The sequence below is a fragment of the Hipposideros armiger genome, unplaced genomic scaffold (assembly GCF_001890085.2).
Source record: "Hipposideros armiger isolate ML-2016 unplaced genomic scaffold, ASM189008v1 scaffold_481, whole genome shotgun sequence".
Taxonomy (NCBI): domain Eukaryota; kingdom Metazoa; phylum Chordata; class Mammalia; order Chiroptera; family Hipposideridae; genus Hipposideros; species Hipposideros armiger.
The window spans coordinates 517,424-529,816 of NW_017731831.1; the positions used below are offsets into that span (position 1 = coordinate 517,424).

Here is a 12,393-nt window from a genome sequence, read left to right on the forward strand (position 1 = left end):
ACTATATATCATCCTTTTTTGATAACCACGTTTTCACAGAAAGCTACCACTAATAAGCCGGTGCACACTAAACAAACTTCAGCAGAGCTGTTACCTTGAAAGAAAGATGTCAAATAAAAAGCTCTTCCAGGTTTAAGTATCCTTGAGTTTCTTCATTATAAGAGAATAATAAATCTGAAAACCTGTTGCATCTTGGGAATCTGTCACCAACAGAGAAGAACACTGTCAAGTAGTTTCTATGCAGCTTTCACTCTGGGCTAAAATGAAAAACATCTTATATGAGAGGTTGCGTCCTCATGCGAATTAGAAATGCTTTTATTCAACCCAGACAAACAGGATGAAAATATCTGGGTTGTGTTGTAAATGTTTCCATACTAAGCCAGAGACCAAATCGTCCTCGCATTGTGCTTGGGTACTTGAGAATGAGAAAGTGGAAACAATTGTGAATTTGAATATACTGTTCCTAGCCATCCAGGTGAAAAAAGACATTTAAGCAAAATAGTTACTGTCTCTGAAATATTTATGATTAGAAATGACTAATTCAGTTTTTCATGGTATACTTCTAGAGATGCAAAAGTCAAGAAATCCTTTATCGTAAAGCTGTTGGATTACAACTTAATTAGGAGATGTGAGATAACTTACCTACAGAAGACTCAACCAATAAGCAGAAATTTCACAGATTATACATCAGAATCCAACTCTTGAACGCAAATACTAAAGGAATATGGATACAGTTGCAAAAGTACCAAAATGAAAGTGACCTTTAAATGTGTTGGAAAATAAATTTCACAATAAATGCTGGCAGGAGTATAAGTGGACACAACAAATTATGAAGGGTAATTTGACAATATATTTTAAAAGCCTTAAACATGCAAATAGCTTTGACCTAAGAATTCTAATTCCAGGAAATACTCAGATTTATTTAAAGATGTTCATCACAGCCTAAAACTTCAACATCAGGAACATGTTTAAAAAAATGTCCAATAAAGAGGAACAGAAGTAAAATGATTTAAAGAAAGAGCCACTATGCAGCCATTTAGAGTAACGTGGCAGAAGAATATTTAAAGACATGAGAAATGTTTATGATAACTATGGGGAAAAGGCAGGTTGCAAAATAGTTTGGACTGTATGGTCCCAAGTCTGTTAAAAAAACACACAAAAAGTTAAAAGGAAATACAGTAGGTAAAAATAACACCTGTATTGTTTGTATATGTGAACATGTGTTTTGGGATCTCTCAGACCATGACAATGCAGTGGTAAGGTATGGGGTCTGTAATTCAAAGACAAGGATAGAGGTGGTTCAGGACAGATTGGGACAGATTGGTATTATAAGCTTATTTTAAATTTACTCAAGTTACTTTCCAAATACACAAATATGTTCTATCGCAAATACTTTTCAAATATCAGTTGTTTTGTTTAAAAAATAATGAAGCCTCCCTAGGAATACTGATAAGAATGCCCTGCTAATAATATACCAGTACCACAGCCCCAAGATTTCACGTAGATGTTTCTTGAAAGAATGGACCTCTATTTCATGGGCTCTTCATTTAGCTATTCAAACTTTAAAACAAAATGGAATAAAAGGAGTGCCAGTGACTAGTATGGATCTGCAACTTTGTCAAAGGTCACCCTACCCCAAATGCCTACATTCCCCACTACCACTCTCAGGCATACATGCATGCATTCCTTCATGCATTTGTTCAGTCGTCCAATAAACATCCATACACAGAAAACACAAAGATGTTTAAGGCCCAGCCCCTCCTCTCAAGAAGCTCGTTATAGACTAATAGGACACAAAGACGCATAAACAGACTATTATGAAATTATGTAGAAGGTCATGTTCATTGCATCCTCCTTTTGTAGGTTCTTGTGTAGCATGAATACCTCTGGAAAAGAGAATTTTTCTAAATAGCTATTGGCTTTCCTCCTGTATATGAGAGACAGGGCTGTAGAAAAGAACTGATGGACAGGGCATAGAAAGGTAGCTCAAGATAAATTCACCTACTTCTCATATTTGCCAAAGGGCAGACTTTGGCATGGCTTTCTCTTCCATAGATGTATATTTAAAGAGTAAATGTGACATTGAGTCCAGAACCAATGGTACCAGAAGCTTGCGTTGATAGAGAGGATGTGCCAGGGCCAGCACATTGTTCATATGTGGTAGAAACCTTAACATCTAATGGTAGTCATTAGAATGTCTAAGGGCGAGGTTTTAAGTTTAAATAGGATTCTATAATTGTGGGAAGGAATTTTTTAAGGGCTTCTTGTCCTTGGAAAATATGAGTGGTTGTGAGGAGATCCAAAATGGCGGAGTAGATAAACACTGTGCCTGCGTTCTTCCGTGAACACATTAAAATTATAACTAAATTAGAGAACAACCAACCTGGAGAACCATCTGAAGTCTAGCCAAACAGAAGTCCTATCACTAATAACTAAAAATATAAAGAAGCCACATCAAGACTGGTAAGAGGGCTGGAGACGTGGAACAGGCCCCGCACCTGCGTTTAGCAGTTGAGAATCAGGAGGAATATCTCGGCCACCTTGGTTCCCCCCCGAGGACTGAGTGACCTCAGCTCCCCACACCAGTCTCCCCAGCTTGGAGTACTGGTGCCGAAAAGAGGAGCCCCCACAAAATCTCGCTATGAAAAACAGTGGGGGTTCCAACCATCCAGGTGGGGCAGAAGGCTACAGGAAATCCAGACGTCCTCTTAAACATCCTGCGCACAGACTCACTCACTTGCAGGCACTCACCTTAGGCTCCAGTGGAGGAACGGTGACTTGGGGGGCTTCAGAGACATACCGCGGGCAGACTGAGCTGTGTGGTTTCGGGGGAAGAACTGGAGGACGGTCAGCATTTTCCCTGTGAGGGGTCTACCTTCCATGTAGCCGGCAGGTGGGCACCATCTTTCCTGTGTTGAGCCCTCCCCGACAGGCCAAATCTGAATCTGATTAGCCTGGTGAGCTCCAGTGCTCCACTCTGCTGACTCACTGGGACACTGCCCCACCCAACTCCCTAATTGTTGGAGGTACTTTCTTCCCGAGCAGCCAGCTCTGCCTGAATTTCATTCTTTCTTGGGAAACTATCAGAGTCCGGCAGGCCCCAGGCAGGCAACAACTGGACTCAGTGAGCTCTGAGACTTTTGCTGAGTTGCTCCAGGCTCAACATTGGCACCAAACCAGAATCTACACTAACCTGGTGACCACAATTCTTCCCATTCTAGTGACTCCCTGAGGCTCAGCTTGTATACTGCACAAGGTGTTATCAGTAACTGATACTTAAGGGAGCCAGCAGGTGGTAGCAGGCTTCAGGGTGTCCTGGCTTTTTGTGGAGCTACTCCAGGCCCAGTACTGGTGGCAGATTTATCGGGGTGATAGATGGGAGGGGGGTTGGGGGAAGGTTGAAAAAGGTGAAGGGATTAAGAAGTACAACTTGGTAGTTACAAAATACGCATGGAAATATAAAGTAAAGCATAGGTAATATAGTCAATAATATGGTAATAACTAGGTATAGTGCCAGGTGGGTACTAGATTAATCATGGGGATCACTTCTTAAGTTATATAAATGTCTAACCATATACTACTATACACCTGAAATTAATATAAAGTAATATTGAATATCAACTGTAACTAAAAAATTAAAAGGGGGAGAAGGTGAAGGGTAATAAGTGGTCCAAATTTCCAAGTATAAAACAAATAAGTCATGAGGATGTAATGTACAGCATAGGGAATACAGTCAATAATATTGTGACAGCATGGTAGAGTGTCAGATGGTTGCTGGACTTACCATGGTGATCACTTCTTTAGGTATATCAATGTTGAACAACTATTGTATACACCTGAAACTAATATAATATTGTACGCTAACTATATTTTTAATAAAAGTCTTAAGAAAAAAAGAAAATGTGAGTGGTTGTATAGAATGTCTCAGTTTGGCAGAGACATAACTTTGTGTTTGGCTTTTTAGAACTATGTCTCAGGAGTCAGGAAAAAAGTGGAAAATGTTCCCTGATTCATGAAATCACCATCAAACTTCAAGTTACTTCTTTTTTGATGGGAAAGAGGCAGGTGGTGAAGGAAACAGCCTCAATCTTAACCCTACCAGACCTGAGTAACCCTGAACCTAACTGTCCCCTATACCTGGGCTCCTGAGTATTAAAGAGAAAAAGCAACATGATATAGAAAAATGTTAGTTACATGCAAACAAGTGGTTAGAATAAGTTGGAACTTGGAGACATTGTAGAAAATAGGAGTGCTTTTCCATGCACACAACACAGATATGATTAGATAAGATATGATTAGAAATTATTGAAAAATCAGTACAGCCATCTGGTAGGGTTAAGGAGTTTTTCAAAAAATCCATGCCTGGGCACCGCTCTAGACTTGCTGAATCAGAACCCTGACTGCATAGAGTCTCCTTGGGGGCAAGCATGTACACTTAGAAAGTGTCCCCAGTAACTAATTCATGCCATCCCCATCTACTGATGAGAGCTATTGCTCTAGACATTCTAGATGGTGCACTAACAGTACACAGGAAATAAGTTGTCACTGGAAAGAAAACGTTTTACTCAAAGACGAGGAGTAAAACATTTAGTCAGGCGGAAAATCAAGACCTCATGACACGCAGCTCATTAATTTATTTAGCAAATATTTATGGAGGACCTTATATGGGCCAGGCACTGTGTTAGGCTTTGCAGATACAATGAAGATCAAAAGAGTCTCAGGACTGAGCCGCTGGGACTGTTGCTCTCAGTGAGGCCTCAGCTGGATCTCTCTTCAGGAACTGTCTGGGCTGAAGCACCGCCTTACCCAGGATGCCTGTCCTGCCCAGAGGCAGCCTGCATCCAGTGACTAAGAGATGCAGGGGTAGAAAGGCCCAACTCCCTCGCCTCATCAGCAGAGCAGTCTGCAGGATCACCCCAGCTTCTGAGCTTCCTCTGGGGGTCAGCTGAGGGCTGATGAGTCTGCATCACAAGGGAAAAGAAGAAAAGAGCAGCCCCTGATAGTCAGGAGCTGGCCCGGCACTCCCAGCTAGGCCGCATTATTCTCCTTTTGGATGTCTATGATTTCCCAGAATACCACTTCAAATTATATCACTCTGAGACCATGACAAAACAAGGAAAAGTAGAGTCTCTTCATAGTGTTGTTTAAGCACAAAGACAAGGTCACTGTATCTCTCAAAACAAAAACAAAATCAAAATCTCCCCCTATCCCTTCTTGGCTAGAATGAGTGACTAATACTTCTTTACAAATTACAGCTCTAGCCTTATTCTGCCCTCCCTGGGGATAAGATTCATTGAGAATCCCCATTATAGAGGCGTTCCCACTTTTTTTCTAGATTGGATTGGCAGCATCCAATCTAGATTGAACCTTCGGTCTTCTCCAGAATCACCTACCCAAAGCGCCAGTCCTTACACAAGGTTTGTTCTAACACTCTTTTGTTGAGAGGCCCACGAGTTTCCTCCCTCGCTGCAACATGTACTAAGTCCAGGTGTGACCCTGGTGGTCTTATGTTGAAGAAGACTATTGATGGAGCCCAACCTCTCCTTGGCCGGGCCTGTTTCTTTCCCCATGGGAACTAATCCCAGGGCTGTATTAATCGTCATTTCAGAGTCGGCATCCCCAGGAACCCAGGCTGTGACAGAAAATAATCCCAACTCTGAGTAGTAAGGGCTGGGGCCAAGGGAACCCACAGAAGAACTCCTTCTCCAGGCTGGGCAAGCCGGGCCAACCTCTTGCAACCTCAGTCAATGAAACATAAAGACTAAACAGTGGATGGGTCCTAGGATGGGGTGGTGGGCGCAGGACAGTCTTGGAGATGATCTGAAGGCCGCAACGAGCCTGAGGAGAGGTTCTGGCTGGCGCACTGGAAGGCCAGTGAAGGGAGGTTAGGGTAGAGAGATTAAGGTGGGGATGAGGACAGGAGGGACCTTACAAGCCCTAGTAAAGAGTTGGATTTACTTTGCCTAATTTTGACCATTGACAGAATTTTGACAAGGAGTAACATACTTAGACTTGTATTTTGGGTTTAGAATCAAATTTGGTATGTAATCATTTCAAATCAAATTTAAAATGTAGTAGGTTCAAGGCCGGCCAAGTGGCGTGTTGGTTAGGAGTTGGCTCAGGACGCCAGCTCTGAGCAGCAGGGCCCCGGTTTGGATCCCACATGAGGGCCAGTGACACTGCGCCCTCTACAGCTAAGATGATGAACAACAGCTTGACCTGGAGCTGGGCTGCTGTGAGTCACCGGCGACAGCGTAGGCTGCAGTGGGGCTGGCCAGCAGCTGGCATGTGCTTTTGTGAGCCGCCATGAGCAGCCGTCCAATGGCCAGCGACCGATCTGCCTCACCTGGGAAGAACGCAATGATAACACCAACATGGGCCAGTGATGCGACGTCATCCACAACTAGACTGAAGAACAAAAGGACAGCAACTTGTCTGTTCCCCTTCCCCGATTCCCCAGCGCTGTTCCCCTCCCCAATACCCCAATAAAAATATTTAAAATATATCTATATCTCTATAGATATAGATATAGATATAGATAGATATATAGTAGGTTCATGCCATCTTTACATTAATGACTACAGTATGTAACACAGCACAAAATTATAGGTGTTTCAGAAGTTTTAAAAATCAATTTGGCTTTTTCTCTACCCAAGGGCAAGTGTATTACTTTGTGAATGATACCTTGAAACCTACCAACAGAGCTGCCAGTGGATTTGACTGTCAGAATTGATGACCGTGTTAATATTAAGCAGAAAGAACAGTTTGTCAGTATCAACCTGGGGCCTGCTACTCTGCCAGGCTCTGTGAAGTGACATGATGAGAAAGCCTTCCCAACGTCAAGGGCTTTATAATCCAACTGGGGGCACCCAATATGGACTCGTACATGGGAAAAGAAAGAACAGCAAAGAACACAAGAGTGTTAAAATGACTGGAGGGGGATGAGCTAAGCACAGAGGACTTCCTGTTGAAAGTGAGACTGAAGACAGTAATTGAAAGCGAGGGGGTGGGTGGTGGCTCCATCTGCAGACACAAGCCTAAGGCAACAACATGGGACAGACTTCCAGTGTGTCACTTTCCAAAGATCGTTTTTAATGTTCTGTAGCAAAATTGTTAGAAAATGTATATGGCGTTAGCTCCCTTCCCCGCTCTCCTCACCCCTGCAATATACACTTACAGCATTTATGGCGATAAACATTAAGTCTAAAGGAAGATGAATTATATATACTCTCCGTCTTGCAAATGTGTCTTTGCTGCTCCTGCTTTTAAACCTTTGTCATCAGTGCCTGGAATACTCTTCAGGCCCCTCTGTCCTTGCCTTCTTTAAGGGTCCCGCTTCAATCCTAAATGTCTGTAAGTATAGCTCTGCCACAGAAGTACCAAAATCATGCACTGTCTCCCCTGAAACCCCAAAAATAACAGCACAGTACTGGTTTTGTACCTTACCCAAGGTGTGTCGTTTTCACGGGTCTCATGTAACCCTCACAGCCATGGTGAAGTACGGGTGGCAGGAATCCATCCCCATTTTTATAACAGACCATAGCGCTGAGCCTCGGGGGTCAGATGAGTGAGGCTGGCTGCCAAAGCCCACAGTTGGTGAGCAGGTGGGATAGTTCTGCAACTTGGAGCTGCACCAAGCAGGTGTACTTTCCCATTCTATCTTGAGCATTTTGCACCCCAGTTGCATCATCACTTTTCCAGGTATAGGGGTGACTTTCCCTTCTAACCCCCCTAGAAGACAATGATCGTGACTTTTACTTTGTGTCTCTAGAACCTACCAGGATGCCTAGCAGTAAGCAGGAAAGCACTGAATATTTGTTTTATCAAATGCATATTCAAATGATATTATAATACAAGCAGGTATATTTGTATATCATCTTTCTATTGACTTTGGTTCCTTACTGAAAATGATATATTATTAATTTCTGAATTTAGAAAAGCAGTATTCATGGTAGTATCAAATTTAAGCTTCATTTATTTATCTAGCTTTACAAAAACTTAGTCTACCATAACAAGGCCCTAATTTTTAAAACTGCATCCCCTTTAATGGACTACCTTTTTGGGGTGATATTTTTTAAAGTCTATGATTTAGATACATTTGTAATCCTTACAAATTATAAGGATTAATTAACCACAACATGAACTGAAAAGCACTACATTTCAGGGCACAATAGGAAGTATCTGAAGATTCTCACTTAGATTCTGAGGGGAAATGAGTTGTGACGAATCATTTGGGAAGAATGTTTAAGTACTAAAGTAAAGAATAAGGAAAACAAATCAAGCACCAGCTTATACTGGTTATGATTCATTTGTTGCCCTACATGATAGCTTTCACTCTGTGCCTAAAGGAAGAAACAATCCTTACCTTTAATCCTGTTTTGTTTTGTTTTTTCCCCCTCTTACTCCTACCTCATATGAAGAAATTCTGGATTGCACTTCATTGACCAGGAGAACGTCTTTGCTCTGGACACTGGGAAGCACGTCGATCTGCAACTTTAAAAAATTAATAAGGCTTTTTATACTCAAGAGAACTCTGCGAGCTTCAGAATTTAGCCACCATCCGAGGTAAAGTGGCCAAAATATGCTGTGGAGAAAGGAAGGACTTAGCCAACCAGAGAGGGTCAAAACAGAGCATGCACCTTAGTCACAATTTATGACATTTATTCTGTTTATTGTATTCTTAAACATTTTATTTTTTTATAAACAGTGTTCTGAATTTAAAATAATATGTGCTTATTGTAAAAAAAATGGCAAACACAGAAAACTAAAATTAAGATGTGTATTTCATAGAGGCAACACTTTCAAGAAGTGTGAATTTGTAAGCCTCTATTCAACTTACCTGCAATGCCCCATCCCCCAACGAGAACTCGACTTTGTAGTGCTTCAGTTCACCCTGACCCACAACCATATCCCAGGGCATGACCCCAATCACTGTTTCTGAACCCTGGTGCCACAGAGAATAACATCGTTCTATTGATAGTACTCCGGCTGAATACACCAATCCCAACACCACAGGGAAACCAGAGCTTTGGGGGATATTTTGGTATTATGTCCACCCAGAGCAAGGCTTTAAAAATTTTTTTAAACTAACCTGAATATTTGGGAGTTATAGCAAGTAGTTTGCTAGAACTCCCTGGTTAAGCTTTTAAAATAGTCCCATTAAAGTTACAAAATGTGTTAGCCATAGCTGGGGACACTCTTGTAGGAAGATATAAAAATGACTATCAAGAAACTCAAATCAAAAACTTGTTTTAAAAGTGTGTGACAAGGGTGGTGGGGGGAGAGAAATGAGAACATTAAAATGAAAAATTAGCTGTAGTCAAAATCTCACAGATGCAAAAAAGAGAAGGAGCAGGAGGTTAGAGGAAGAAATGACAAGAAACAGAAAGAAAAACATGTGGCTAAGATGGGGGGGAGGAAACACAAAATCAAGAGAGGGAAAGTAAATTTTTTGTTATACTTTTATGGAAAGTTTGCATAAACAATAGTCAGCTGTCTTTAGATTTAAGATATGGTTAAAAGGAAACATATTGTGACCGTGGTCATAAACACTCCCACCACTTTGGGGAAGAACCCCCTGCCCGCAGCCTTGCCCGTTTACCTCCCCACAAATGGACTCTACGGATTCCACGGAGCGAGGCTGTCCCTTACACATGCCCACAGCTTCTCCTGACCTGCAGATTCAAAAGAGGTGGCTTTTTACCACCCCTTTGCACTTCTCTCCCTCCTTGTGTGGCCGGCACACGTTGAGGCATGCTGAGTGGAAACACAATTGCTCCTGAGTTGCAGCCCAAGAGTAAAACACAAGAAGGGACGAAGGCTTCCCAATCAGCTTTTAATTATTTCACAACTTTTTGACATTTCAAAAGCCATACCCTAGTTACTAGTTTTCTTTTGTAATAAGGAAAACACATTTCCAACGGCGTAGTGAGCACATTTCTTGAAGGCTACAAAGACCTTCCCCTTTTTGGAACCCTGCTTGAAGCCACCATCACCCCAGGCTCATTTCCTGCATAGTCCAGCCTACTGAAGACGCACTGAAGATTTCAGAGCTTTCAAGGGCCACCGAGAAACAGGGGCAAGAGGAAGTGTCCCCCAGGAAATCCAGGCAATAGTATGAACGTGGCATAAATTGGTTGGCTGAGGTCATGGTCTTGGGCAGGAGTCTGAAGTCCTGACTTTAAGACAAAAATTGAGAACACAGGATTGGAAATGATGAATGTTGTACTGTAAAGAAGGGAAACAGGCCCTACTTTGTCAGCGCATGGACGTGGAAAGGGTGTTCAGAGAAGCCCTTGGGAAAAGAAGGCATTTGATCTGGACCTTAAAATATGGTTAAAATTTAGATATGTCAAGACTGGAAGTGGGGAGAAGGAAATAGGGGCTTACCAAACATATGGTATATTACTACGAAGTCAACCTATCACTCTCCAAATACTGACAGTGTGACATAAGAAAAGATACACATTAAATAATATTAATAGTGACCCCTTTCCCGCTGAACCTTAAAATTCTCTAGAACAATCCCATTAGGACCAAGTAAGTCCATGAGTGAGTTTATGACCATCACTGTTCTGTCACATTAAGTAAGCCATTTACTTAGGATAAGCTGAGAAACCTTTCCATTTTTTTCACTTCCATGTTTATCCATATTTATCTAATCAGTTTTATAAGATGCAATGGATGAAGTATTATACATGTATACTGCAAGTGGACCATTATTAAATCGATGGCAGGTGTCAGGAGCCAGGTTTCTCACTGCTGGAGTAGGGGTTACAGATAAGCAGATGGAGGAGACTCGAATGATCTATGTAGTAATAGATTAGCCTTGGATACATCAGTATGAACTCACACTGAGCTTGTTAGAGACACAGATGTTACATATGGAAATATTTACAGACATGTATATATACACAGGTTAATATATGTACATATATCTCCTTGCTCTATCCTCTGAGAGGTCTTAGAAATAATGGCTCTCTGGTAGCAGTAGGCATACCTCACCCCTACATCTTAGTTTCTGATACCATCCTCCAGTAAAAGAAGTCAGAGATCCTTGGAAAAGTGGCTGATTCTAAGACTGAGGCAGAAAATATACAGTGAGCCCAGAGTATCTTAAAGTGCCAAAACGTTAGGAAGTGCTCAAAAGCCAGTGAACAAGCAGCCACAATGATGGGGGTATGTCAAAAGCATGCAGGAGCCACTGAAAGAGCAGTCAGTAGCAAAGGTGGAACAATATGAGGAATAACATGAGGTAGTAATGGACTGTAACCTAAAGTATAAAATACACATTTATGAGTCCATACTGATATGAGTAAATGATTGAATAAATAAATAGGGAAGAAGAGACAAATCTCTTGTACAGAAGAATTCCAAATAATCTATTTAGACACTCTGCCCCTAAAGAGATGGGGCATAACTCTTTAAGGGTGACTTTCTTCCAAAGAGTACAGTATGGAAACGGAGAAAAAGAGTAACTTCAGTGAAGAAAACTGACAAACAGTACCTTAAGCCAGGTGATCAAAGTGAACATCAACAGTGCTGAGTCATGTTGATAGTACTTACTCCTGATATGGTGAGAAAAACACTTTATCTCTGTGATCCCCCTCCCAATAACACATATTCGTCAGCCTAATCATGAGAAAAGCATAACACGTATGCAAACTGAGGGACATTGTACAAAATTCCTGACCAGTACTCCTCAAAACTGTCAAGGTCCTCTAAAAAACAAAGGAAGTGTAAGAAACTGTCTCAGACCAGAAGAGGCTAAGGTAGTGACCAAATGTAATGTGGTATCCTGGATGGAATCCTGGAACATAAAAATTAACAGTAGGGACAAACTGAGGAAATTGCAATAAATAATTGCTTTAGTTAATAACAATGTGTTGATATTGGTGGATTGTGACCAATGTACCATACACACGAACGATGCTAACAATAGTGGAAGCTGGGCATGGGGTATACAAAACCTCGCTGTATTACTGTCACAATAATTCTGAAATTCTGACACTGTTATATTTGTTCTAAAAATGCAATGGATGGGCCTGCGCGTTGGTTAGGAGTTGGCTTGGGATGCCAGCTCTGAGCAGCAGGGCGCCAGTTCGGATCCCACATGATAGCCAGTGATGCTGCGCCCTCTACAGCTAAGATGGTGAACAACAGCTCGACCTGGAGCTGGGCTGCCGTGAGTCACCGGCAATGGCATAGGCTGCAGTTGGCCGGCTGGCAGCGAGCCTGGGCTTTCCTGAGCTGCCGTCCAATTCCCAGCAAGCGACTGCCTCTCCTTGGAAGAGGGCAATGATAATACCAACATGGGCAATGATAATACCAACATGGGCCAGTGAAGCGACGTCCTCCACAACTAGACTGAAGAACGAAAGGACAGCAACTTGT

The 12,393-nt window shown here is 42.0% G+C and overlaps 1 protein-coding gene across 9 annotated transcripts in view; it reads right to left on the reverse strand.

Annotated features, from left to right (window-relative positions):
* Positions 1-4,625: 4,625 nt before the first annotated feature.
* Positions 4,626-12,393, reverse strand: part of STOX2 (storkhead box 2) — a 222,582-nt gene continuing 214,814 nt past the window's right edge. For all 9 annotated transcript variants that reach the window (XM_019666941.1, XM_019666942.1, XM_019666951.1 and 6 more), the window contains 2 exons: positions 8,410-8,493; positions 4,626-4,961 (listed from right to left, as the gene is read on the reverse strand). In XM_019666941.1, the coding sequence (XP_019522486.1) occupies positions 4,718-4,961; positions 8,410-8,493 (328 nt within the window). In that variant the 3' untranslated portion in view covers positions 4,626-4,717. The remainder of the gene's footprint in view (positions 4,962-8,409; positions 8,494-12,393) is intronic.